Below are 27034 nucleotides of genomic sequence, written 5' to 3'. Positions count from 1 at the left end.
GATCTTCTACGAATTGAGAAAACATTTGGAAGGTCTATAAATTACCTATCCCACCGAGTATTTATCGATAGATCAGATGATGGATCATGACATAGTTTCAAATTAGTTAGATCCAGCTTTAAAAACACATAGATACGTACCACATAAGTGGTCATAACTTTGAGCAGGGTTCGCAGATCTCAATTTTTAAAAGCTTTATTGTTATTTAAGTAAATTATATTTTTGTATAAATGTTTTAGCACATTTTTGAGCTAAACTGTAATATGGTCAACCTCAACTCTTCAAACAAATATTAAAATTTCATACCATGGTTTCAATATTTAAGAGTGAAAGTTGCAAAATAGAATGGACAAAAGATTACAATTTCAAGTCAGTTCCATTCCTCCAAAATTTCATGTAATCTTTTTTTCTCTCGGCTATGATTTTCTATGATAAAAAAAAAGTCATTAGAGTCTAAAAAGTTCATAAATTTGGAAAACCGATTGATTTTAACATATTGTAGTTGGGCTGTACAATTCCATAATATCAAATATCAAACAAGTTTAATAACAAATTCTTATATTTTTTAACGAAATCCCAACTCCAAACGACGGCTTTCCTGCTTGGAGGGTGACCCCAAATGGACCTGTGAGTTGTAGCTGCAATCAGCGAAAATGCCACCTAGTGTGAAAATGTTAGCGATCGCTGAAAGATTGCACGCCCGCGCTAAAGACGCGAATATGATCGCGTACCGGGCGCGCTCATTGGCGTGGTCAATATTTCATCCATTCTACCTCTGGCCACTGCGCACACTACAATGGCCACAAACCGTGGGACTCCAAGTCCTCTCCGGAAGCCTCGTCGCCAGCATCGTTTATCCAATAATTTATACGGCAGAGATTTCAATAAAATCTATTAATATATTGCAGTTTTCTACCGTTGAATGTGCCACATTAAAAGCTATTATCAATAAATTATGGCCGTATATATTATTTAAATGCGATGTTTTATGGCTTTTGTATGCAAAGGGTCTCGTCGTTTCGGTTTCGCACACATACACACAGACACTCGCACGGCAGAATGGGTGTCGGTTTGTGTGTCGGTGTGTGCTTTATGCACTTCTCGTTCACAAACCAGACAATATCGAGTGGTTAATGTATTGTGTATTATTGATATTGCGCTTTTGTGCGGATTATGTTTCCTCCGTTCGCCGCGCGTGTTGTCGTTTGTGTGGATTTTCCGCCGCAGCCGCCGCCGCCGTCGTTATTGCACTAACCAGCAAAAGTCAGTGGCAGCTTGTTGTTTGCACCAACCCAAAGCGCTTTTAACAACTTATTCCGACCGCAGCAGCAGCATGCTTGTGGAGTGCGAATGTGTGTCAGTAGTAAGGCTTGGACGATTTTCAATTTGTGTTTCAATTAAAAAACGAACGTGCATAACATGTTCCATACACCGTATAAATTATTAAAAGTCATAAATAATGCGAAATGCTGAACAAATTGTCGGAATTGCTTTGCATTCTGTTGCCGACGGAATGTTTGCGTGGTGCAGAAAACTATGACTTGCAGGGCCTTTTTTGCCGCAACTTGAGAGTAATATTTGAAAAGCCAAAATATCGCCCTATTGGTCACACAAAAGCTGCGGGTCTGACAGCTAAACTTCGAGGCTGTAAATTGCAGTCAACACACATTTTATGGCAAATTAGGCTCTAAAACAAGCCTCGAGATACTATCACCGTCAACGTTACATGCCATAACGAGTGATACGTGTGCTAATGTTGTTGCAGCGAGAGCTGAGCACCTCCAACATAACGCTTGTGAAACGTGATGTCAATCAAACCACTCACACGCAGCTGAAAATGTTCACAGACACGATCTGTCGGGATAGGACGGGGTGTCTCTTTGCTATGTTTATGATTTTGTTGTTTTTATTTTAATTCCATAAATTTAAAATCACACAAAGATATGCTTTTGACGTAAATAAATTCCCAAAATGTGGTAGAGTTTGATACACCCTATCAGATATGCCAATCCCGTAAAAATTGATTAAATTTCAGCTTAAGTGTCTAAAATTTGTTCAAACAAGCCTTTAAAATTCCTATTCATGTAAATTCGGTCAAAATAACTCTCCAGTTTTCCGATCTTTTCGAAAACAATATTTTCAAAATTTTCAAATGAAGACTAACATATCAAAAGGGTTAAATATTCAATATTACGCCCTTTTGAGATGTTAGTCCTGATTTGAAAATTTAAAGAATATTGTTTTCGAAATCATCGGAAAATTTCACGAATGTTTCATATTTTAACATTTTTAATCGGACCATTTGTTGCTGAGATATCGACGTTGGAAATGGTGGGTTGTTTGGGTGAGACTTAGAAAACATCAATTTTCCTGTTTTTAAACATTTTCATTGCAATATCTGAGCAACTCATGGTCGTATCAACAAACTTTAAAAAGGAAAAATTTAGTGAATTTTCTCAGCATCTCAAAAATATTTTTTTCGAAATTTGCATTAATTTAAAAAAATGAAAAACTGCGACTAATTTCAAAAAAGTTACCTAAAAATGGTTATAACTTGAAAACGGTGCACTTTATCAAAATTTCGCTGAAGTACTTTTTGATTGCAACATTTATTTTTAATTTCAGTATTAATATTAAATTCAGTATTAATTCATAAAACTCATAACTCGGTCAAACATTTTTGGCACAACCTGGAAATTCCTGAAAAGTTGGCATTTAATGTCCCCTAAAACATTACAAAACAAAAAAATTAGTGATTTTAGTCAAGTGTATAATTTTTTTTCAGTGCAGTCCTTATCCATACCTAATTTTGCCGAAGACACCAAATCGACAAAAAAATCCTTTAAAAGATACAGATTTTTGAATTTTCATACATCATTTTTGTATGGACAGCTGCCAAATTTGTATGTAAATTATATGGACAAACTAATGATGCAAAATGGCTTCTTTGGGCATACCGAATGCACCAAAAAAGTTTAGGCCTGATTAAAAAATACAAAAAAAAAATCAAATGACCGAAATCTCAGAGAATTGCTCATGTGCAAAATACAACACCTTGTTAAACATTCCATAGTAATTGATTAGAGTCAAACACCAACACAGATAAAATATAATTATATAATATGGGTAATTCTCCGCCAACTCACACAGCAGTTGCCCCGACCCCTCTTCGATTTGCGTGAAACTTTGTCCTAAGGGGTAACTTTTGTCCCTGATCACGAATCCGAGGTCCGTTTTTTGATATCTCGTGACGGAGGGCGGTACGACCCCTTCCATTTTGAACATGCGAAAAAGAGGTGTTTTTCAATAATTTGCAGCCTAAAACGGTGATGAGATAGAAATTTGGTGTCAAAGGGACTTTTATGTAAAATTAGACGCCCGATTTGATGGCGTACTCAGAATTCCGAAAAACGTATTTTCATCGAAAAACACTAAAAAGTTTTAAAATCCTCCCATTTTCCGTTACTCGACTGTAAAAATTTTGGAACATGTCATTTTATGGGAAATTTAATGTACTTTTCGAATCTACATTGTCCCAGAAGGGTCATTTTTCATTTAGAACAAAATTTTTCATTTTAAAATTTCGTGTTTTTCTAACTTTGCAGGGTTATTTTTAGAGTGTAACAATGTTCTACAAAGTTGTAGAGCAGACAATTACAAAAATTTTGATATATAGACATAAGGGGTTTGCTTATAAACATCACGAGTTATCGCGATTTTACGAAAAAAAGTTTTGAAAAAGTTGGTCGTCATCGATCATGGCCGTTCATGGTCACCCGCGACAGACACGGACGACGAAACAAAGAGAAACGCAAAAAGTAACTTTTTCAAAACTTTTTTTCGTAAAATCGCGATAACTTGTGATGTTTATAAGCAAACCCCTTATGTCTATATATCAAAATTTTTGTAATTGTCTGCTCTACAACTTTGTAGAACATTAAAACTCTCTAAAAAATAACCCTGCAAAGTTAGAAAAAACACGAAATTTTAAAATGAAAAATTTTGTTCTAAATGAAAAAATGACCCTTCTGGGACAATGTAGATTCGAAAAGTACATTAAATTTCCCATAAAATGACATGTTCCAAAATTTTTACAGTCGAGTAACGGAAAATGGGAGGATTTTAAAACTTTTTAGTGTTTTTTCGATGAAAATACGTTTTTCGGAATTCTGAGTACGCCATCAAATCGGGCGTCTAATTTTACATAAAAGTCCCTTTGACACCAAATTTCTATCTCATCACCGTTTCAGGCTGCAAATTATTGAAAAACACCTCTTTTTCGCATGTTCAAAATGGAAGGGGTCGTACCGCCCCTCCGTCACGAGATATCAAAAAACGGACCTCGGATTCGTGATCAGGGACAAAAGTTACCTCTTAGGACAAAGTTTCACGCAAATCGAAGAGGGGTCGGGGCAACTTTTCCCGATTTCGTGTGAGTTGGTAGAGAATTACCCATATTGTATAATTGTTTTTAAAGTCCTTTTATCATTTTATTATTATCATCAGCGTCGTGAAAAATGCTCTCTTAGGATACGACCAACCAGGTTTGCCGATTTTTTACTTAGACTCAATGTCTTTTTTCTTTTCATAAACAATTTAATTTTCTTCTTCTTAAGATTCTTTTTACTAAAACTTTTAAAGTCAAATTTAAGTTCAGCGACTCCCAACCAGTCTGCCTGTGTGGATGAATCGAATCCACGCACTGGATTATGAATAGTGGGGTCGCCGGTTTGAATCCCGAGGCGGATAATATGTGTACACTAAAACCCCCGAATACGCCCAGGCGTGTATTTTGTCGATTTCTCTGGAACAACGCAACATTTTTGCGTTCTTTTGAAAGCAAATGATCCTTCTTGCGCAGATCTACAAATTGATTTTGGTGTAAATTTAGGTATTCGGTGCCCTCTTCATGTGCCGTGCCTTTACACTTAGGTTAAAACATGTACGATACACGCCGTTAAATCGGTCGCTAAACTTGTATTTTGTGTTAAAAGTGAGAAAAGTTGTTTTGTTCATGATTCCTTTATCCGAAGTGTCAATAAAACCTTCCGATATCGAACTTCGCATAAACGTTTGTTTACCGAGGGGCACTTTCCTGTTGGTCAAATAGGACGAAATTATATGAATACTTTTAAATTTGGTCCCTTCTTATCCTACTTAGTTAAATAACCACCCTACCAAAAACCCGTTCAACCACCACGAATACTATAACTGACAAGATGTCTAGCAGTAGCAGCAAAAAAATAATGAAAAACATTTCAACTCCACTGGTCTGCACTTTAATTGAATTACACACGAAACGTATCAATCAAAATGTGTCAATTAACGTAACTAGATTTTTACGATCATAATAAGTAGATACCGATACGACGGGGCGGCATTTATGCTGCTACAGAGCTCAGCGGACCGACAACCGACTGTGAAACGCAGCACTGCTGAATAAATTAGCATCCAATTTGAGCCATGATCACGATATGCGGCCATAGCCAGTCAGTTTGGCCTACTACGAAGGTGCAGCGGTACCGGTGGTGCATGCAACCAAATGCACCGAATCGAAGGAGATCGTGTCAAAGCAGGCGGTTTTTTTTGGTGCCACCACCCCACCAACCATCGCCGGACTAGCCATCGGATCCAAGCAGGCCTTGCCCACCATGGAGTTGCTCCCAGTTGCTGCCAGCGAATAAACCACTTCAAGGTGTTTCACGACCGACGTAAATCTTGTTTTTGGTATTATATTTTCATTTTCATAAGTCATAAATTAACGTTTACGATGACAGCTGAAAGGAGAATTTAATCGCGCAACCTTTTGGCGCATTGCTGACGGTTATTATAAATTGAACATCGTCAGGAAGCTGCGCTACTTTGTACGATCGGATGATTTCACTGCTGAGTTAGTAGGGGGAATGTGTCTATTTTGTTCTCACTCAGCTTATCAGAAGTTTAGCGTTGAACTATATTTCTAGCTGAAAGTGTTTTCTCTTTTGCTAATAATTAATCCAAGCTTAACAAGGTAGTGGATTTTCTCTATGATATTGGATTAAGAACAATATGTAAAGTTTGAATGTTCACATATAGGATGATTCAAATATGGCTGTTTGAATACTAATGTAGGATTGAATTGTGTAGGACTTAACAGTTTTTTAAATCAACTTGATAGCACCTGATTGAAATTTGAAGTTTTAAAACAATATATCGTCTCCTGTGTGCTCTCTTGTGACAACGACCATTTTGGTCGAACATGAGTTAATAAACCCTACCAGATGCTTTAAACCGATTTTGTAAATTCTCTTCCGTTTCCCGGATATCGCGATACACACTTAAGACAAAGACCAAATTCTCATCAAAATCGTCGTGCACACTTGTGACACGTCATACAATTGTTGATACACATTTTTTTAGGAGTAATGCCATCATTTGTTTTTCAAAATATACTGATTAGGTCGGTTAATTAAAGCTTATTTTAGTTTGTATAAGAATTCTTTTCACACTTGTGACACGTAGTACATTTTTACTTTCAAGGCACACTTGTAACACGTGCTTTTCTGATTTTTGTTTACATTATTTACTGTATCTTTTAACTGGTGTAACCAAATTAGTTGATACTTGGAGCGTTTGTTTGGCGATAGTATAACCGATTGCATCAAAAAAGGTTTTTCATTGAAAAAGTCATTCATAGTTTTGAAAATATTTATTATCAAACCTAAAAAATCGATTTTCTCGAAAAGTACTAAATGGTCGTCGTCACAAAATATCACACAATAGACAATATTTTGACATAATCATTTAAGGTCAATTTTAGACATGCCTGCAAAAACTGAAATTTTGTATAACATTTAAAAACAAATAAAACTGTAATTAAACATCATCTACAACACTAATTCCTCACTGATGGAGCTCAGTACTCATTTTTGAGAAATCCTTTTTCTAAAATTTAAAAAAAATCAGTCTATAAAAAGTTCAGGGTCTCAAGTCTCCTGCAATGTACTATTTTCGATAAGTGATTGTATTAATAGCGAAACAGAAAAATGCAATGCAGTGTAACGGTTATAAAGTTTACCAAGCAATTCAAGCTTTAAAAATATGTTGAGTGACTCAGCCAAACTATTTATTCTATTTTTCATTTATTTGATTTTTTTTTTATTTATTTTTTTACACCGAGTTTCAAATATTTCTAAAATGCTTTCTTGCAAAGTAAGTTTTAACTGCAAAGCTCATCAACGGAAGACTGTTGCAAATTAAGAATCAAATATATTTTAAATATTATAAAGTAACAATCATCTGACAAACTTTGCGTTTATAAAAATCAGTTTATTAATAAAGTTTCAATAACAAGTGCATGTTTATGATTTAAAAAGGCCGATGCAAATATTAAGGGAATAAAAAAATGTAAAACAATAGTCTAAACATTTGAATGCAAAAAGTGTCTTAAAATGCATTTTACACTAATTCAGTTGTTTTGCAATCATTTGTTTTCAGAAAAACGTAAGATTTGACGAACACAATAATTTTAGCGAAAACAAAGCTTTTTGCGATACTAAACAACGAAAATTTTCAAGAATCCAACATATTTTTAAATCAACTCAAACATCCTCAAAATAATTCTAAACGCAGGGGAATGCATTTTTAATTGATTTCAGCTGATTGCACATAAATCTCCATTGCAATTTTGGAGTTTTTTTTTTTTTTGAATTTTTTTTGCCTTCTGGTTTTTGGGTCAATTTTTTAGGGAAGGAGGGGGTGACAAAAACTTTAAATAAAATGTGTACCAAAAGATATGTGAAAAACGATTCTCAAAAAAAAAAGATAACAAGATATTCTCACGCCACCTTCCAAAACCATCGATTTCCACACAAATTGCACCCAACACCGACCAACAACGGGGGAGGCGCAATGAAAAGCAAAACAAATCCTCGCTCCGTCATCACCAACATGAAATTTTAAGAACCAGCGTGAATGAGAATGTTTGTACACAAAACATACCATCAATTTGAGCTGTTCCATTCATGCCACCCTCTACTTTCCAAGCATGCAACTACACGTACCTCCACTGACTGGGATGTGTATACAAATAAAACCACGCGGTCCGACCGCAGCACCGACCCAGGGCGTTCTATTTCAATGAAAGTTAATTAGTTTATGTAATTAGAACCGATAGATCAAACGACCCGCCCACGTTCGGCCCGACTTTTATCTTTCCTCGCCTCATTTGTACTGCCCGCGGGGCCGAAAAACACGAATCTCTCATTAACGATTATTGTACCATTTCATAAACTTTCTGCTGTTTTATGGCGGAATAAATAAAGGCAAGCAAACTCAGTCCAACAACGCGCTTCATTAATAAGCATTAAATTTATGACTTGTTAATTCCGAGGTTTGGAAAGCGGCCGGCCCAGCCCGCGGTTGGCGGTTCGAATTCATAAGAATTCAGCAAACCGAGGTGTAAACATCAATGTAGTCGCCGCACTGGCAATGCAATGCAAACAGACGAACTTACATGCATTCCTACAAGAGCAGTTCTCTGTAAAAGCGATATTTATATATTTTTTTTCCATAAAGGTGAAAAAAGGCATTTTAAAATATATGGCACACATATATGAATTGTAGAAAATACCATTGAAACTAAATTATTAAGTTCGAACAGAATTTTATAATATAAGGTATTTCAGTTATAGATAAAGAATTTATTAAAGTATAATGGACCAATTTGAACATTTCTAGAGTAAATTTGTAAAGGTCCTATAAGCTATTGGCATTCCTACGTTTATAGCAAAAAAGCAAAGCAATCCACTTTAACGACCCCCGGGTCTTTTGTGGTCTCTGTTGCCAGTTTCTGCTAGTTCCTAGGCGTCCGAAGGTTATGTGTGGTGAGTCACCCAAATCCTCTTTTACGCAAATGGACCGATAGAAGGCCAGGGGAATAAGGCGGGAATCGAACCTGCGCCCCTTGGCAACTTAGGGATCGGCAGCCGAAGCCGCTAACCACCGCGCCACGAGGCCCACGTTTATAGGACCTTTTCAAGAAAAAAAACGTTACTTAATCCACTCTTAGGTGGTTGGCGCCTTCCTCACATTTAAAGGGTGTTATCCAAAATGCAAAAAGTGCGTAAATAACACTTAATTGCATATAACTTTTGATAGGGTTGTCAGATCTTCAATGTTTTGAACGCTTTGGAAAGGTCTTTTGAATACCTATCCAACGATAGGTCGCATGAGAGATCCGGACAACGTTTTCATGAACATATCTGAGATCCGGCCTGCAAAAAGCGTATAAATAACAATTAAGTGCTTATAACTTTTGATAGATTTGTCAGATCTTCAATGTCTTGGACGCGCTGGAAAGGTCTTTTAAATACCATTCTAATGTATAGCATGACGGGTTTTCTTACAAAAACCACCCTTTTTACAATCTTCCGGACTTTTGTTAAAATCGTTTTTTAAGCATAACTTTTGAAGTACTGAACTAAACTGCATGATTTTTAATAGCGACTTATGGGACCCCAAGACGGATCGAATGGGGCCAAAACGGACAAAATCGGTTCAGCCAATGTCGAGATAATCGAGTGACAATTTTTTGATCAACATCCCACCACACACACAGACATTTGCTCAGAATTTGATTATGAGTCGATAGGTATACATGAAGGTGGGTCTAGGAGCTCTAATTGAGAAGTTCATTTTTCGAGTGATTTTATAGCCTTTCCTCAGTAACGTGAGGAAGGCAAAACTCTTGATTTGAAGGTTTTATCATGATAACAGATCGTCAGCTGTGTGCTATCTTGTGACAACGACCATTTAGTACTTTTCGAGAAAATCGATTTTTAAAGTTTGATAATAAATATTTTCAAAACTTTGAATGATTGAGCCAAACTTTTTGAAGCAATCGGTTTGTATACTATCGCTTAACAAACGCTCCAAGTTTCAACTAATTTGGTTACACCAGTCAAAAGATACAGTAAATTATGTGATCAAAAATCTGAAAACCACGTGTCACAAGTGTGTTTCGAAAGTAAAATTGTACTACGTGTCACAAGTGTGCACAGAATTTCCATACAAACTAAAATAGACTTAAATCAATAGTTTTACCGACTTAATCAGTATATTTTCAAAAACAAAAGATTGCATTGCCTTTAGAAAGTATGTGTGTACATAAATTTGTGAAAAACAAGAAAAATTTTCCACATTTTTCAACAACATGTATGACGTGTCACAAGTGTGCACAATCATTTTGATGATAAATTGGTCTATGTCACAAGTGTGTATTGCGATATCCGGGAAACGGAAGCGAGTTTCCAAAATCGGATTAAAGCATCTTGTAGTGTTTGTTAAGTATAGCAAAACGTCATCATTAACTCATTTTCGACCAAAATGTTTTATGTCACAAGATAGCACACAGCTGACGAGTTCGTAAAGAAGTAAGACATTTTTGCAAATTTTATGTTTGATTTGATTTGATTTCGATGGAACTTAGTTTTCTAAACATATGTTAAGTGTTGTTGAGGTTATAATACAAAAAAGTATAGTAAAAATTGCTGTTTCATAGAGAACTGCTCTACAACAAGCAGCACGTTCATTCGCCAAAGGAACGGAAACTTCACACCACAAGGCAAGTGAAATTGACGCGTGCGATAAACCGTGGAAAGATTTGCCGGGGTCGGCCAGTCTGTCTGTCGGTTGTGGTTTTGGTTTTCGCCAGGATAGATTAAAGGAAATCAGCCTCGGCGAACCGTGAAATATCGGTTATGATTTATTCGAAGGAGAAATAAACAACTCGCTGCACCGCCACGACGGCGGTTTCTCAGTTCTTACAATTAGGTTGAAAGGAAAACATTAATCATTCGTCTATCAACAAGTGATGTAATTTTTTATCGCTTCTGACTTGGAGCTGACTGTGGGAGCCGCGTGTGAACTTGATGTAAGGCATGTTCGCCGGCGGTCTCAGGAAATTCAATACACTGAACTGAGCCCCCGCTCAAAGTGCCGTTTTTGCCTTCAAAGTCTAGCAACCAAAGCCAAACAAGAGTGTGAATGAGCGCGGGTGGAAGTTCAACCCTTGTACGACAGCTCATTCACACAATGCAGTCAGCTTGCGTTTCGCTTCATTATCGGGTGTCTGCAATCAGTGTTCAATAACTGCAGTGCATTCCGACCGCACTCATGCGAGCAGACTGTGTTAATTGGTTTGTTAACACCTTTTGGGCACGTAATTAGCATTCGATGAAGCGTTGCGTTTTCGAGCGAATAACTGCAAAAATAATATCTAAACTCGAAAAACGATAAACTATATGTACCTGCCATCATAAATTATATTTGAACAATTTAGTTGGTTATTAACATTAGGCCTGTTGTTCTTATAAGCTGAGGAAATTGATTTTACGTTGTACCATAGTAAAAGCTTTAAGTTTGTTCGCTATTAAATTGATATGAGTTATATTTTTATAATTTAGAAACATATTTCCTATATGCTCATAAAAAAACAGCCGATTTCAAAAGTATTTTGAATTTTAGATTTCAAATAAAAAAAATCGGTAACTGATTTTTACTACCCATGTTGGCATACATGTCCCATTTGCAAAAACAGCAAACTGAGAAAAACGCAAGGCAAGTTTGTCCCACATTTCTCATCCCACATCCCTGATTTCTAAAGCAAAGTACCGGATGTTTTGGGATTTTCTGATATATTTCGATTTTGAACAAAACTGGATCATTAACTCAAAAGTGATGCAAATGCGAACAGGGGCAGTTTAGTAGAACGAAACCAGTTTTTCTTCATGATTACTGAATGTCAGTTATTTGTGAAGGTTGTAATTGATGTTATAAATCATCTATAAAATATTAGCCACAATCTCAGCATCAGCATCCTGCACATCTATATGGTTTCTTGCTCCGCGCGTGAAAAGGAGAATAAATTATGACACAATCTGAATCTAAGGAAGTAAGTGAAGTGTGGAAATTTATAACTGAAGATAGAGACTCACAATTCTCCACAAATCCAGCATCGTACCCTAATTACGATGATCCCTAATTAAAAAACCGAATTTCGATCAAGTGAGCGCACTGCGCCGACTTCTTGCCACTTTCTACCCAACACATTTTGAAAAATCGAAAACGGATATCGGAAAGTTTTTTATCAGATGAGTTATGAAAAATAGCATAGGTTTAAAAAAATCGATAAAAAATACAATTTTGAATACGCCGTCAAATCGAGCGTCCAATTTTACGCCAAAGTCCCTTAGACACCAAAATGTTCAAAAATTAAAGTGGCCGTACAGCTCTTCAGTCAAGAGATATCAAAATTACACCTCAGATTTGTAATCAGGAAACAAATTAACCCTTAGAACCAAGTTTCACGCAAATCGAAGAGGGTCGGAGTAACTTTGCAATGCCAGAAATTCGATTATTATTGTTTTTCGACAAGGAGGTATGGATCACAAAAAAAAAGAAGTAACCCAGCTACTTCTTAAAGATCTTGGCGTAGATTTGATATCTTTTTTTTGACTTTCTAAGTCAAATAAACAAAGTTCAAAGTATTTGTTGTTTGAAATGCCCAAATTTCCGAGCAACAAATCGTTTGAGCATTGTTTATTTGCCTAGGAAAGCCAAGAACATCAACAAATTGGCAGAAAGTGGTTCTATATTTGGCCGGGTTATATATACAATTACCGTAATCTTAAAAAATCCATGCGAGTGCCCCCTAGGGTACACAGAAAAATGATCCCAAGCAGCTCCTCAAGCGGAAGCTTTTTTTGTAATTTTAAGCACCCGTGGTCAGACGTGCATCAGCACTCAATAGCACTTCACCACATTTTGAGATGATGGCCTTCGTAAACCGGCAGAGTGAATCTTTGCTCATTGTGCATCAAAACAAGCTTTAGTTCGATGCTTTTAATAATCGTTGTTCACTATGCAATTTGGATTAGCAAAAAATTAATAATGATTTGAATGTCACAAAAACTTCAAGTGCTAAATGTGCTATTTAGCACTCAAATAGCACTTCATCACTAAAACTCGCGAATAAGTGAAGATAAAGGTTTTGGTCGTTCAGAACCTCATAGTGCATTGAAAAAAACATATTTTTGGCACAAAAGAAATTGATATGGTGCCTTTTCCAAGCCATGGCCTTAGAAAAACTATCAAGTGCTATTGAGTGCCGATGACTACGTCCTTCTCAAAGGTACTGGAGTGCCATTCCAAAAAAACGGGCCGCAGGCCCAGAAATAACTTGTAAGATTTCAAACGCTTATATCTTCCTTCCCCCAAATCGGATCGTGCCGAATAATGTTCCATTCGATTCGAAAATGATTCAGCAATTTGTATTACTTTTTGATAAATTTTGATACATTTTCAAATCGCTAAAATCGACGTAACGTTGGATGTAAACAAACAATTCATCTCGCTCGTATGAGCACACTGTTGTAGAGTAATTGCCATTTATTTATCAATGTATTGCCTTTTATAAAGAATTATTATTAAAATGAACATCAACAAAAACCGCTTTATTCGTGAAATGTTTTAGTATTCGGCGTCATCCACGAACGTACGCTCTTGGGGGGGAGGAGGAGGGGTTATCGTAGGTGTGACAAGATGTGACAAAGGGGGGAGGGGGGCTCGACTCCTCAAAAATACCTGACTTCCATGATTCCATTTTTCAAGATTCTTTTTTGACAGTGGGTTCCGAATTTGCAATAAGATATGCATAAAATATCCCTCAACATTCAGTAGGGAAGCCTTCCCGGATGCTCTTCATCACTACCAACACGAGTTAATTTACCGCACCACTTTCATCACTGCGTCGTTTTCGGCTCAATTTTCCGTCCGTCCATCCGTTCGTCAGCTCCCAATTAATCTTCGTTGTGGGCGCGCGTTGCTTCCAACCAAACCAACGCGTTGAACTCTGAAAGGAAATCAACCTGGTAGCCTGTCAAGTTTGTATTACGATGTTTATAGAGCGCATATCAATCGCGCACCGTTTGGCGGCGGCAAGCAGAAAGGTTAATCGGGCGTTGAAAGTGAAAAGTCGGTGGCGGCTTGGCCGATAGTGATGGCGGCTGTCGGCAGCGGCGGCGACGGCGCTTTTATGCTCTCCCGGGCGGTCCGCCGGTGATCCCTGGAAGAAGAAGAAGAAGAAGAAGAAGAAGAAGAAGAAGTGACGCGGCTTCTCCTTTTCTTCATCACTCATCATTCAGCGAGTTTGCTTTCTCACTCTCTCTCTCTGTACGATGGATGGATCTTCTTCACAGAATATGTATTATGAGCGCGCTCCGCCCAAACCGACCCACTAGGAGTGGTGATCCGATGTGGCCATGAAGGACGTACGCGGCCACAACCAGCGCCGAAAGTGGTGCGGATGAATCGCATTTGTTTACTCGGCGTTCCGGGCCTTTGATCATCCGCCACCAACCCGGCCAACTCAGAGCACTTTGCCGAGCTGAACCACTGAGCTGAGCCGTCACTCCCTTTCATAATGCTCCCGGCTTAGTGCGTTGTTATTGTTGTTCTTAATGTATGTGTGTGAGTGTGTCTGCCGCAAAAGACAGCCGCATAATGTGAGATGAAATGGACCGAAAAAACCGAAATGAAATATATCTGTTTCGAGTGATTTGTGTTTACATTGTAGGAACTACCAACTAGCTTTGCTACTTATGTTATTTTCACTAGAAGTGATGGGATAGATGACTGACGTTTTGACCGCCTAGGGGGATATTTCAGGGCTTCTCCAGGGACCATGAATAAAACTGAACGCAATCGATATATTCCAGTTTTCGGCTTCCTCGCCAAACAGCGATAAAGCTGTAATTCCCTACAACTTTGTCGAACGGTGCAAAACGATCCGTGTTAATCCTAATTTTTGGTGATTTAAAAAAATAAATATTTTCTTCGATTTCTTTTCATCGCATTGCTAATAACTCATCAGGATCAACTCGGATCTTCTTGCACCTTGCGACAAAGTTGTAGGAAATTTAATTTCCTACAAGAATCTCACACTTGGGCAATTTGGGGCGAGACCTGCGCTACCTGTAGCCTAAATCCTGAAGCGATGTTTTCCCCATACATTTTCGCGATTTTCCCCATATAATCTTCAACGATAAAACCTTAACCGATTTGGCTCAAAATTGGCACAGTTACTTATTATTGCCTAAAGAATCATACCAGGGGGTATCTCTTGAGATTTTCAATTTTCTTGTCACCCTAATGTTGACCGATTTTGCTCACATTTGCCCCAGGGTTCTAAAATGGCCCAAGTGGTCTTGAAATAAAGGAGTTATATATTTCACCAATCATTAGGCTATATTCCAAATTTTATCTCATTCTGACCACGGGAACCTTTATTTATTTATTTATTTAATTCAAATAAGGCCGCTGCAAATATTTTTTGAAGTTTATGTCCCTCGGCTCTGACCAAAGTCGAGGGGTGGGGCAAAAAAATATAAAAATTGGAATTACAAGACTAGGTTTCAACATTTGGATGAAAAAAGTGTTTTGAAATGCATTTTACAGGCGTACAGTTGCTTTCCAATCATTAGTTTTGAAAATATCAAGGCAAAGAGATTTTTTTTTCGCAAATAAAAAACTTTTCGTGGGACTGTACATTGGTATTTCATGAAAATTTAAAATGTTTTCAAAGGAGTTCAAACGCGCTATATAAGATTATAAACGCGGGGAAATTTTTTTCAGTTGATTGAACTTTAATTTGCATTAAAAGTTTTTCGAAAAAATATTTTTTTGTCCCCTGATCATTCAGGCCAACTTTGAAAAGGTGGGGAGGCTACATAACTTTTGAAAAATATTTGCAACGGCCTAATGTAAATTAAGGCTTAGCCTCATAATTTGTTAAAAAGTGTGCAGAATGCGGGATTTAAATTAATACTATGCTTCTCTTTATCCTAATTCTAATTAACGCTGAAGAGTTCGGACAGTAGGTTTTCTTTCAAGTTTCTATAAGAATGACTATTTTTTATACTAATGCTTAATTGATTCCAATTCACAACCCCTCTTGCAAAGAAAGATTGACTATAATAAAAAGTCGAATGTTGCGGTATCAAAAAACTTTTAGTTCTTGTAGATCTTAACGGTCTGAGCTTAGAATATAACGCCTTGCCTCTAAGCCCTGAAAATTTGTACGGACAGCATTCAGAATAATGTGCATAACAATTAAAGTAAAACTCTGAGTCGATTATTCATAATTCGTATTATCCAATTACGAAATCAAAAAAAAACCCCGATTTTGGATCGTTGAGCTCAAAGTCGTTCAAAGACTGCTTCTTCTCAGAGAGAATTTTGGCACGATCCTTAATCGAGGCTCGAGCCAAAATTCTCAGTGGGTTATAGATCTATATAAGAATATCCAATATTGCGACCAATTAGCATTTCTTTATTAACACCTAAAGCTCTAAAACTAGAGGGAATGTATATCTAGCTTAATAGTTTAGGTGTTAATGTGACAGGGAATGTGTGTTCACTTTGTAGATTGGAATGGGTCAAATCCGAGTTCAGCGCATTTATCAAAATTCGAGGAGTTGATTTTCTGTTACATTACCAAGTGATTAAAACACAACTTGCAATTTTTGTTGTTGGTGTCAGTAAACGCTTCAGCTTCGTCAAGGTTTGATAGATTTGGGCTCCCTGAAAACGGTCTTACCGACAGAATGATTTTGTGCTAATAAATAAAATTGTTTATCTATGGGGGTAACAAAAATAAGGGGGCATTTTCATCAGATTTGGAATTATTGATGCAGTTTGGCTCAAAGTCGTGTGACCTTTCTGAAAAAAATATGTAATTTTTTGTTCTGGAAATCTAAAAAAAATAGTTTGTTTCGGAAAAACTTAACGCGTAGCCTTATGTATGGGACAAACTTGTCTTGTGTTTTTCTCAATTTCCTGTTTTTACATATAGGTAATTTTTGCGATCATGGGCAGTAAACTTAACATTACAAATTTACAATTTGCAAAACAGTATGAAACAAATTTGGGTAAATTAGAAAAAAATGATTTACAATTATAGATCCAATATTGAACCAATTTTAATATTACACAACGTTCTGATGACTTAACACTTACCAAAAGTCGGTTCATCCTGTCATACCTGAGGCCGGGACACACGATGTCAGTCGGAAACAGTGACAAGGATCACCTTTGCCGCGACACCGCCATCATCATCGTCGTCATCCCGCAGCATGTAATAAGTTTCTGACACTCGAAATCTCGTCATCCAACAAAATGTCATAACAGCTCGCTTTGACAGGCTTAGCTTTGAACTGTCGACCGGTCTGGCCATGCTGCTTTGTAGAATCCGGTGGTGGCCGGGTGAAGCCTTGTTTCCCTCTCCGTGCTGTCCAATTTAATTTCACGCCTTCACGAGCCCCAACCGTCATTCGTCAGCTGTCCAAACTGTCGTCGTCGGCGCTCGCTCGGGTTGTGGATTCGCACACAGCAAAGAGTGAAGATTGCGCAAAAAAAAAATACCGTCACTCACTAACAGTCAGTGTTTCCGCTCTCCAAAGTGTCCGAAAGTCGTCCCGAGCCGGCGGCAAATCTTTTTCTCGGCCGCAGCCGCCGCCAAGAGCAAGAATGAAATGGAAATAACTTTATTTGTGTGTCCCTTGCCTGTTCGCGCTTTAATGCCATCCGCCGGGGTCGGGTTGCGAGCAAGTCAACGAGCGGTCATTATGTGGTCCGTTCAGTTCAGAGATGTGATGAAATAAAAGAAAGAGGCTGCCGGCGCGCCACAATCAAAGCGGAAAATGATCAAAAGTCAAATTATCGCCTCGTTTAACCCTATATCACGGAATACGTCTTGTCTCGTCTAGTTGATGGACACCACCATATCAAATGACTTGACAAGTTTTACTTAACCCTGGGACGCCGCAATGCCGACAGTCGGTGTCACTCGATTTTTTTTTTTTTTTTAATTTATATTTATTCAAATTTCTTTTCCATGTACATTCATTCAGTTAAAATATTATTGAGTGTCCAATCACAAACGATGACTTTTCACCTCAATTTTAAATACTAGCAACTTTCATTTATTCATGAAATATTGTAGCTTTCGCTATTCAGTGATTTCAAATGTAGGAGGTCCTACATGTACAAAAGGGAAAAGGGATACCTTAAAACTAACTTATAAACTATATAAAGAGCGGATCAATGCAGCTGAAGACTGCAATGATTTTTGTCGAAATGCATCAATTATCTTATTGGACATAACATCCAAAGTGTCAACTTCGGCTAATTGATGAAGTTCACTGGTGCTGAACCAGGGAGGAAGTTTCAGAATCATTTTCAGAATTTTGTTCTGAATCCTCTGAAGTTTTTCTTCCTGGTTAAGCAACAGCTTGTCCAGATCGGCACAGCATAAAGCATGGCAGGTCTGAAAATTTGTTTATAAATTAACAGTTTATTCTTGAGACAAAGTCTAGAATTCCTGTTTATAAGTGGATACAAACATTTAATATATTTGTTACATTTAACCTGGATACTTTCAATGTGATCCTTGTAAGTAAGGTTTTTGTCAAAACCAAGTCCAAGATATTTCACTTGATCCTCCCACTTTAAATTTACCTCATTCATCTTTATAATGTGATGACTTTTGGTTTAAGAAAATCAGCCCTTGGTTTGTGAGGGAAAATAATAAGTTGAGTTTTGCAGCATTTGGAGTAATTTTCCATTCTTTCAAATAAGAATTGAAAATATCCAAGCTTTTGTAATCTTCTTGTGATGACACGAAGGCTTCTGCCTTTGGCGGAGATGCTTGTGTCATCAGCAAAAGTGATTTCTGACATCCTGGGGCAAATCAGGCAAGTCAGAAGTAAAAATATTGTATAAAATTGGACCCAAAATGCTTCCTTGAGGGACGCCAGCACGTACAGGTAGTTGATCAGATTTGCTATTCTGATAACATACCTGCAGAGTACGATCCGTCAAATAATTTTGAATAATTTTCACGATATAAATCGGAAAATTAAACCTTTTCAATTTCGCAATCAAACCTTTATGCCAAACACTGTCAAATGCTTTTTCTATGTCTAGAAGAGCAGCGCCAGTAGAATAGCCCTCAGATTTGTTGCTTCGAATTAAATTTGAAACTCTCAACAACTGATGAGTAGTTGAATGCCCAAGGCGAAATCCAAACTGCTCATCAGCGAAAATTGAATTTTCATTAATGTGCGTCATCATTCTATTAAGAATTATTCTTTCGAATAATTTACTAATAGATGAAAGCAAACTAATGGGCCGATAGCTTGAGGCTTCAGCAGGATTTTTATCCGGTTTCAAAATCGGAATTACTTTGGCATTTTTCCAACTACTGGGAAAATATGCCAAATCAAAACATTTGTTGAAAATTTTGACCAAGCAACTTAAAGTTGCTTCTGGTAATTTTTAATTAAAATGTAAAAATGCCATCCTCACCAGGGGCTTTCATATTTTTAATTTTTTTGATAATAGATTTTATTTCATTCAGATCCGTATTAAAAACTTCATCTGATGAAAATTCTTGTTCAACAATATTCTGAAATTCTATTGAAATTTGATTTTCAATAGGACTCAAAACATTCAAGTTGAAATTATGAGCACTCTCAAACTGCTGAGCAGCTTTTGAGCTTTTTCCCCATTAGTTTGAGCTTTTTCCCCATTAGTTAATAGAATATTATCACCATCTTTTAAAGAAGGGATGGGTTTTTGAGGTTTCTTAAGAACCTTTGAAAGTTTCCAAAAAGGTTTGGAATAAGGTTTAATTTGTTCGACATCTCTTGCGAACTTTTCATTTCGCAGGAGAGTGAATCTGTGGTCAATAACCTTTTGCAAATCTTTTGAATTCGCTTCAGTGCAGGATCACGAGAACGTTGATACTGTCTTCGGCGAACATTTTCAGACGAATCAGAAGCTGAAGATCGTCATCAATAATGGGAGAATCAAATTTGACTTGGACTTTAGGAATAGCAATATTCCTAGCATCCAAAATTGCATTAGTTAAAGATTCCAAGGCTGAATCAATATCAGCTTTGGTTTCTAAAACAAAATCATGATTTAAATTATTCTCAATATGATGCTGATACCTGTCCCAATTAGCTTTGTGGTAATTAAACACAGAACTATTGGGTCTGGTAACTGCTTCATGAGAAAGTGAAAAAGTTACTGGAAGGTGATCAGAATCAAAATCAGCATGAGTCACTAAAGGACCACAATACTGACTTTGATTTGTCAAAACCAAATCAATTGTTGATGGATTTCTAACAGAAGAAAAGCAAGTTGGCCCATTCGGGTATAAAACCGAATAAAGACCAGAAGTGCAATCTCTGAACAGAATTTTACCATTGGAATTTACTTTTGAATTATTCCAAGATTGGTGTTTGGCATTAAAATCACCGATGATCAAAAATCGAGATCTATGCCGAGTAAGTTTATTCAAATCCCCTTTGAAATAATTTTTATTTTCCCCAGTGCATTGGAATGGCAAATATGCAGCTGCAATCATAATTTTCCAAAAGAAGTTTCAAGTTCAATGCCCAAACTTTCAATAACTTTTAACTTAAAGTCACGTAACGTGCTATAAGTCATACTACGGTGGATAACTATTGCAACTCCACCGCCATTTCGATTCATTCGGTTATTAGTTATAACTTTATAATCTGGATCACTTTTCAAATAAGTGCCAGTTTTAAAAATGTTTCGGTTATAACAGCAACATGCACGTTATGAACTCGTAAAAGTTGAAAAATTCATTTTCTTTCGCTTTTAAAGAGCGAGCATTAAAATTCATAATATTGATGGAATTACTTAGATCCATGATTAAACTTCAGGGTAAGAACAACATCATTCGCAAATTTTAATCCAATCTGGATTACTTCCATCATGGATGTAGCATTACTCATTGTTTGAATCAAACCAAACAGTGAGTTTTGCAAAAAGTCATTTTTCAAACGTAACATCGCCGAGATCAGAAGATCCCAAAGCGTTGCCAGCAGAAAAATTTTCAAATGAGATTTGAGGTACCTGCCCAATTTCAGAAAGATTGGTAGAGGATTTAAAATTCGTGGATGAACCCGAACCCGAAACGACGTTAGCATAAGAAATGCCATTGTTGTTACCTAACTTTTCCACGGTAGGGGTATTTCTAGAATTGTTCGAGTGAGACAGCACGAACGTTTGATTTAAAGATGCAGGTACAACCTGACTTTGAGAAAATTTCGGTTTCGATTTCGGCTGATGCTTAGCACGAGAATCCAAAACCTTTTTTCTGATGGGGCAATCCCAGAAATTTGATTTGTGATTTCCACCACAATTTGCACATTTAAATTGGGTGACTTCTTTCACGGGACAATTGTCCTTGTCGTGAGAAGAATCCCCGCAAACCATGCATTTTGGAACCATGGCGCAATGATCAGTACCGTGACCGAATGCCTGGCAACGCCGGCACTGGGTCAGATTCTGGCCATTACCGCCATGTTTCTTAAAATGCTCCCACTTTACCCGTACATGGAACAAAAACTGAACTTTGTCCAAAAGTTTCAAATTGTTGATTTCATTTCTGTTGAAATGAATCAGATAAAATTGTGAAGTCAAACCAAAGCGAGAAATATTCCCGTTTGATTTTTTCTTCATTGGTATTACTTGGGATGGGGCAAAGCCAAGCAACACCTTAAGTTCGTTTTTGATCTCATCCACCGACAAGTCGTTGGAGAGACCTTTCAGGACCGCCTTGAATGGACGAGCATTCTTGGTCTCATACGTGTAGAAATTGTGTTTGTGGTTTTTAAATAACCAACAAAAGTTTGGTGATCTTGTAAAGATTCCGTCAACAAGCGACATTCTCCTCTTCGACCAAGCTGGAACGAAACCTTCAAATTGCAAGTTTCCTTGCAATTCTTCAGTTGCGTTCGAAAGCTGGCCAAATCGGAGACGGAAGTCACTACAATTGGCGGAGCCTTTACTCGTTTCTCGACGGCAGAAGGCTCAGTACGAGGAGAAGGTTCCTTGTCATCAGTTTCGGATAAAACACCGAAACTGTTTGTCAATGGAATTGGAGGATTGACCTCACATTCAGAATCAGAATCAGACCTCAGAAGAGGCTGTTTTCTTTTCTGTTTCCGTTAGCCGGTTTAGCGTTCAAACGCTTCACCGACGTAACGACCAAATCTTCAGAAGATTTGCGTTTACCTTTGTTTTGACGCATTTTGCAAGCAAAGTTCTCTTAAAAAGATGGCTTCGTTTGTAAAATACAACAAAATTTCAGGTGGGGTTAGTCTTGAAAAGACTGTTTAGAATTTTGGAAAATAACTCAGGTAGTCTTTAAAAAGACTGTGAATTTTGTTTTGAAATAACTCTGATGGCCTATCTACAATCACTTAGCTTAGAACATCTAAGTAAAGTAGTTACTTAGGAAAGTCTGCAACTTACGTTCGTCATCCACAATCAACTTAGAAAACTTGCTGGGATGATATACGTTGCTATGCAGTTGTTTGTTTACCTTTGATATGGAAACGTCAACTTACCGTAGATTTTGAAATTTTCCAAACCAAACGTCAGTTTCTAATTTGATTACTTTTCCATTGTAGAAACTCAGATTCATTTCCATTGATTCAAATTCCTAAGCTAAGTTTAATTTTCTAAGCTAAGTGATTGTAGATAGGCCATGAGCTTAGGTAATAAAAAATACCGCAGCTCTAGTGTCCGTTCACCACGAAGGTTCGCAAGACACTGAGGTGTCACTCGATGATCTTTCAGACTGACCTACAAGACATAAACACGTTTCAGTTTTGCGCGAAAAGTCGTTTTGTCAGTTTTATAATTAGAACTTTTTCCTTTTCTCTTTCTTTTTGCAGTTTGATTCCAAAACTAGCCCGCTGGCGCTTTTGGCGCAGACGTGTAGTGCCATCGGATCGGATTCACCCAACCCGAAGCTGCTAGCCAACATAGAGAAGAGTACAAAGGGTAGTCGCGACAAGTTGTCTCCGGGTACGCTGTCGAGCGGATCATCCAACGATACACCCAAGTCAAGCTTTAAGCCATACGAATCAACCTCATCGGTGGTGCACGATCTGGCAAAGTCACAACCGGAAGACGGACGCCATCAACCTATTACAAGGAACAAATCTCCAAAACATCCCAATACCAGCACGGCGCAACCTCCCACAAATGGGCGCTGTGAGTCGAACCAAAGTGCAACGTCGTCACGAGCTTCACCCTCGCTGGCGCACAACAGCCGAAGAACTCCTAGCGGTGCCAAGGAGCGTCACTCAAGTCCGAACCGAACCCCATCCAAAGAATCGCCGAATTCGGCCCACAACGATATGGCCACAGAGTACGCTTCGACTTCCAAAGCCGAAAACGCAACCAGGAGTACGACGAGCAGTGAAAGCCTTCCGAAGCCAGCAACCTCAACGGTTCCAACTTCGGTATCCATTGGTCCACCTTACTACTCACCGTACGGGAGCTTCCCGATGGACGTAATGACCGCCAGTGCGCTAATGTCTCCCCACCATCAGATGCTGAAAGCAGCCACAATGAACTCCTACTACAACTACTCCAAAATGAAGGCTGCTGATTCGTTGATGCCCGTGTGTCGAGATCCATACTGTACCGGGTGTGCCTTAAGCTCTCACATGCTGGGTAAAGTCGGATCGTCCGGCTGCCCCGCGGGTTGTACTCAGTGTGATCATCCAGGAAGCAAAAACTACCAATCGTCTGCCGCAGCGGCTGCGTCCCTCACCGTAAGTCAATCCTCAGCTGCAATGTACGCACATGCTCAGCTTGCGGCCCTGGCCGCGGCCTCCCAGCTGCCTTACGTGTGCAACTGGATCGGAAGTGATTCGTCCTACTGCGGCAAACGGTTCGCAGCTTCCGACGAGCTGTTCCAGCACCTCCGAACGCAACATGCCGCCGCTGCATCAATGTCCGAGGCTCTACTCAATCCGGCGACTGCAGCTGCGGCCGCCGCATCGCTGCCACCCACTCATCCACTGTTCCAAAGAACCTACCCGACACCTCCTCTGAGTCCGCTCTCCTCGGCGCGGTACCACCCGTACGGTAAGCCATCGCTGCCGCTGCCACCGTCCATGGCCGGACTGCCGATGCCGCATCCATCGTTAGCGCAGTATTTCTCTCCGTACGCGTTCTACGGAGCGCGTTTAAACGGGTCAAATAATATGCACCCATGAGGTTGTCTGAAGATCTCATGCCCTGTGTAGTCGCTATCAGTTTGTACATATTTTTACTCTGTTTTTCTTCGTATCAAGTTTAAGTCACAGAAATAACATTGACGAGCTATAGGTACTCTATTACAATATTTGGAAAGAAGGCTAAAAAATAAAACTATTTTCTTGGAATTAAAATTCCCGTTTCTACTTCTTTATATCACATCTTCCACACGAAATCAGTGTTTAAATGTGTGGGACCGAAAATCAAATACTGGAATTGAGCATGGTTTGCTGTCAGTGCGGCGCTAATCCGTAATTGGCGATCAGTTGAAGTTAAACAATGAAACAAAAATTACTAGTTAGTGCCAACCATAATTTACTTAATCCTCGACGATCCCTTTATAAGCCAATATCGGTGCCCTCCCAACAAGCCTGCAGTCAGGGTTGCGAATGAGCGAGCGAGCCAGAATCCGTGCTCGCTCATTCATGAGCATGAGGACTTAACAGGTAGCTCGTGCTCGCTCATGCTCAACGCATGCGCTCGCGCTCAATGAGCGCTCATTAGCAAATCAGGTAGATTTTTAGTATTGTTTATGAATCTGGCACAGGCCAATTGGATTGCCACTTTTGAAGATAATTTCATCGCGAAAAAGGGACATGAACTCATCAAAGTTGCATTTATAATTTAATTTTGGTTAACCGCGGTAAATTCATCAAATTATTCGTTGGCGTCGAACTGTCAAAAATTGATCGCGGTGGATTTCAGGGGATGTGGTAATGGTAAATTTATGAAACTTTAATGTTGTCAGCCTATATATTTTTTTCAGAGTTTGATAATTTAGAAAAGTTTTGATTAATTTCCCGATAAATGAAAAATGGCTGACACGCAAGTAAAGTGTCTTAATTTGCTAAGAATTCCAGACACTCTTTTTAGCTTATTTCACTTTCAAATTTAGAGTAAACCGTCAAGGAACGGAATTTTTAGGTCTTACATAAGCTGTAAATAGCATCCTCGATTTTTAATCGATTTTTTTATATTAAAACATGTTTTTACTTGTGAGCACGCTTAACTCTCATTTATTTATTTGGATCGACTCCAGCATATAAATAAGATAATTGATGTGAAAATTATCTAAGACACAGATTTGACATTTATTATGCAAAATTATTTACAAATAATTGACTAAACAAGATGAGGTGCCCAGGAATTAAAACATGACTAAACGTATTACCAAAAAACATATTTGTGTTCCTTAAAAGATACTTTTCAGCTTTATTAAATAGTTCACTTTCACGTGTCACTCTATTATCAACTTTTTTTATTAATCGAATTATTTCTGCACAGTAAAAAAGTGTACATTTGGAAGTTGTAATTTTGTAAGGTTGAATATTACCTCTTGAATGTTATAATTTTACCTCGATTTAGACTGAAAAAGTTGCATTACACTAGAAAAGTGGCAAAATTACACATTTTCAGAAGTAAAATTACGCATTTTTCTAACATAAAAGACGTACTCCCCAGATGTAATATTTCTATGGTTTTTTTTAACTGTGTACAGATCTTAATGTAACACCTTAACCCTAACTCTGACTCCAAAACAAGTTTCAAAACAAAAAAATATGACAAATAACTTCATCCAATATTATTAAGATTAGCCTATTCCAGCCTCCATAAAAAAAACAACCTCGAAGCTCTGCTGAAAAAAAAAGTTATTATCGTTTACCCGTTACAGGTAAAAAAATACCGCTCATTTTGCTCAATGAGCAAAAATGAGCGCGAGCGCGAGCAATGAGCATTTTCGCTCATAAAATAAATGAGCAAACACGAGCACGAGCAAACGTGAGCTAGCTCGCGTCGCGCTCCTCCTCACGAATGAGTGAAAAATGCTCGCTCATGAGCGGATGAGCGCTCAAAATCGCAACACTGCCTGCAGTTAAGCAAATGGAAGGAATGTTAGTCGAATACTGGAACCTGCTAACTCATTAGACATGGGGTTTGCTGCTACATTCAATTCAGGTAGGTCACGGTGTGTTTTTTAGAACAAACTAATAATAAAAAAAATCGATATGTCTGATATTTGGCACCAGGGGCGCCGACTCTGGGGGGGCACGGTACTTTTTGCCCCCCCTAAAATTTGGCTGGGGGGGCAGACCATACATTGTGCCCCCCCAGAAATTTTGGAAGAAAAATATTCTTATATAAAATATAAAAAAAAGGAAATAATTGAAAATAATATCTAAAACATAAATGGAACATTGTTTGACACACGGATAGAATTCTTGTAAGCGAATCCGTAAAATAGTTCAAAAACATTTGTTGTTTTCGAAATCGCTGAAATTTTTTGAACAAAATCGTTTACAATTTTCTGGATTTAGATGCATTATTTTTCTAAATCGACATCGTTTTATCTATACCACTGTGCTCTCTAGGAAAATCAGTAAGCTTAGTACAAGAGCACAGAGGCATCAGCGAATGATTTGAGAGATGTCGTCAACATAGATTTTACGGATTTGCTCATAAGATTTCTATCTGTGCATGTTGTTTCAAAAACAAAACCAATGTACTTTTCCCAAAGCACTTCATCTACAATCAAACTTACGCAAACTCTTGCGAAAACAATCATCGAGTTTTCAAACGCAACATTCTGCGATTTGCCATTGTAGATCAGGATTTAGCGAATATAAGCTGAAACACTTTTCAAAACGGTAATTTGTTGATTGCTTTACGTTTACAAAAATGCTGATGAATTCGATAATTTTTTGGGTAATTTTAGAACAGATTTGAAAAGATTTCAAATACATTTGTTAACCGTTTACCGTTCTATACCAATTTTAGCCAAAACATACAATTGTTTCAAAAAAAGTAAATTTTTGAAAACTAGTGCACCGCTTTACTGAGAAAC

The 27034-nt window shown here is 37.9% G+C and overlaps 1 protein-coding gene across 1 annotated transcript in view; it reads left to right on the top strand.

The window, feature by feature from the left end:
- LOC6031728 (zinc finger protein Elbow) overlaps window positions 1-24326 on the top strand; it is a 43621-nt gene extending 19295 nt beyond the window's left edge. Inside the window, exon 2 of the mRNA XM_038255657.1 lies at window positions 22818-24326. Coding sequence (XP_038111585.1) covers window positions 22818-24152 — 1335 coding nt within the window. The 3' untranslated portion in view covers window positions 24153-24326. The remainder of the gene's footprint in view (window positions 1-22817) is intronic.
- The last annotated feature ends 2708 nt before the right edge of the window (window positions 24327-27034 follow it).

The sequence above is a fragment of the Culex quinquefasciatus genome, chromosome 2, assembly GCF_015732765.1.
Source record: "Culex quinquefasciatus strain JHB chromosome 2, VPISU_Cqui_1.0_pri_paternal, whole genome shotgun sequence".
NCBI lineage: Eukaryota > Metazoa > Arthropoda > Insecta > Diptera > Culicidae > Culex > Culex quinquefasciatus.
The sequence above is the reverse complement of the archived record's forward strand: the minus strand, read 5'-3'. Positions and strand labels throughout refer to the sequence as shown.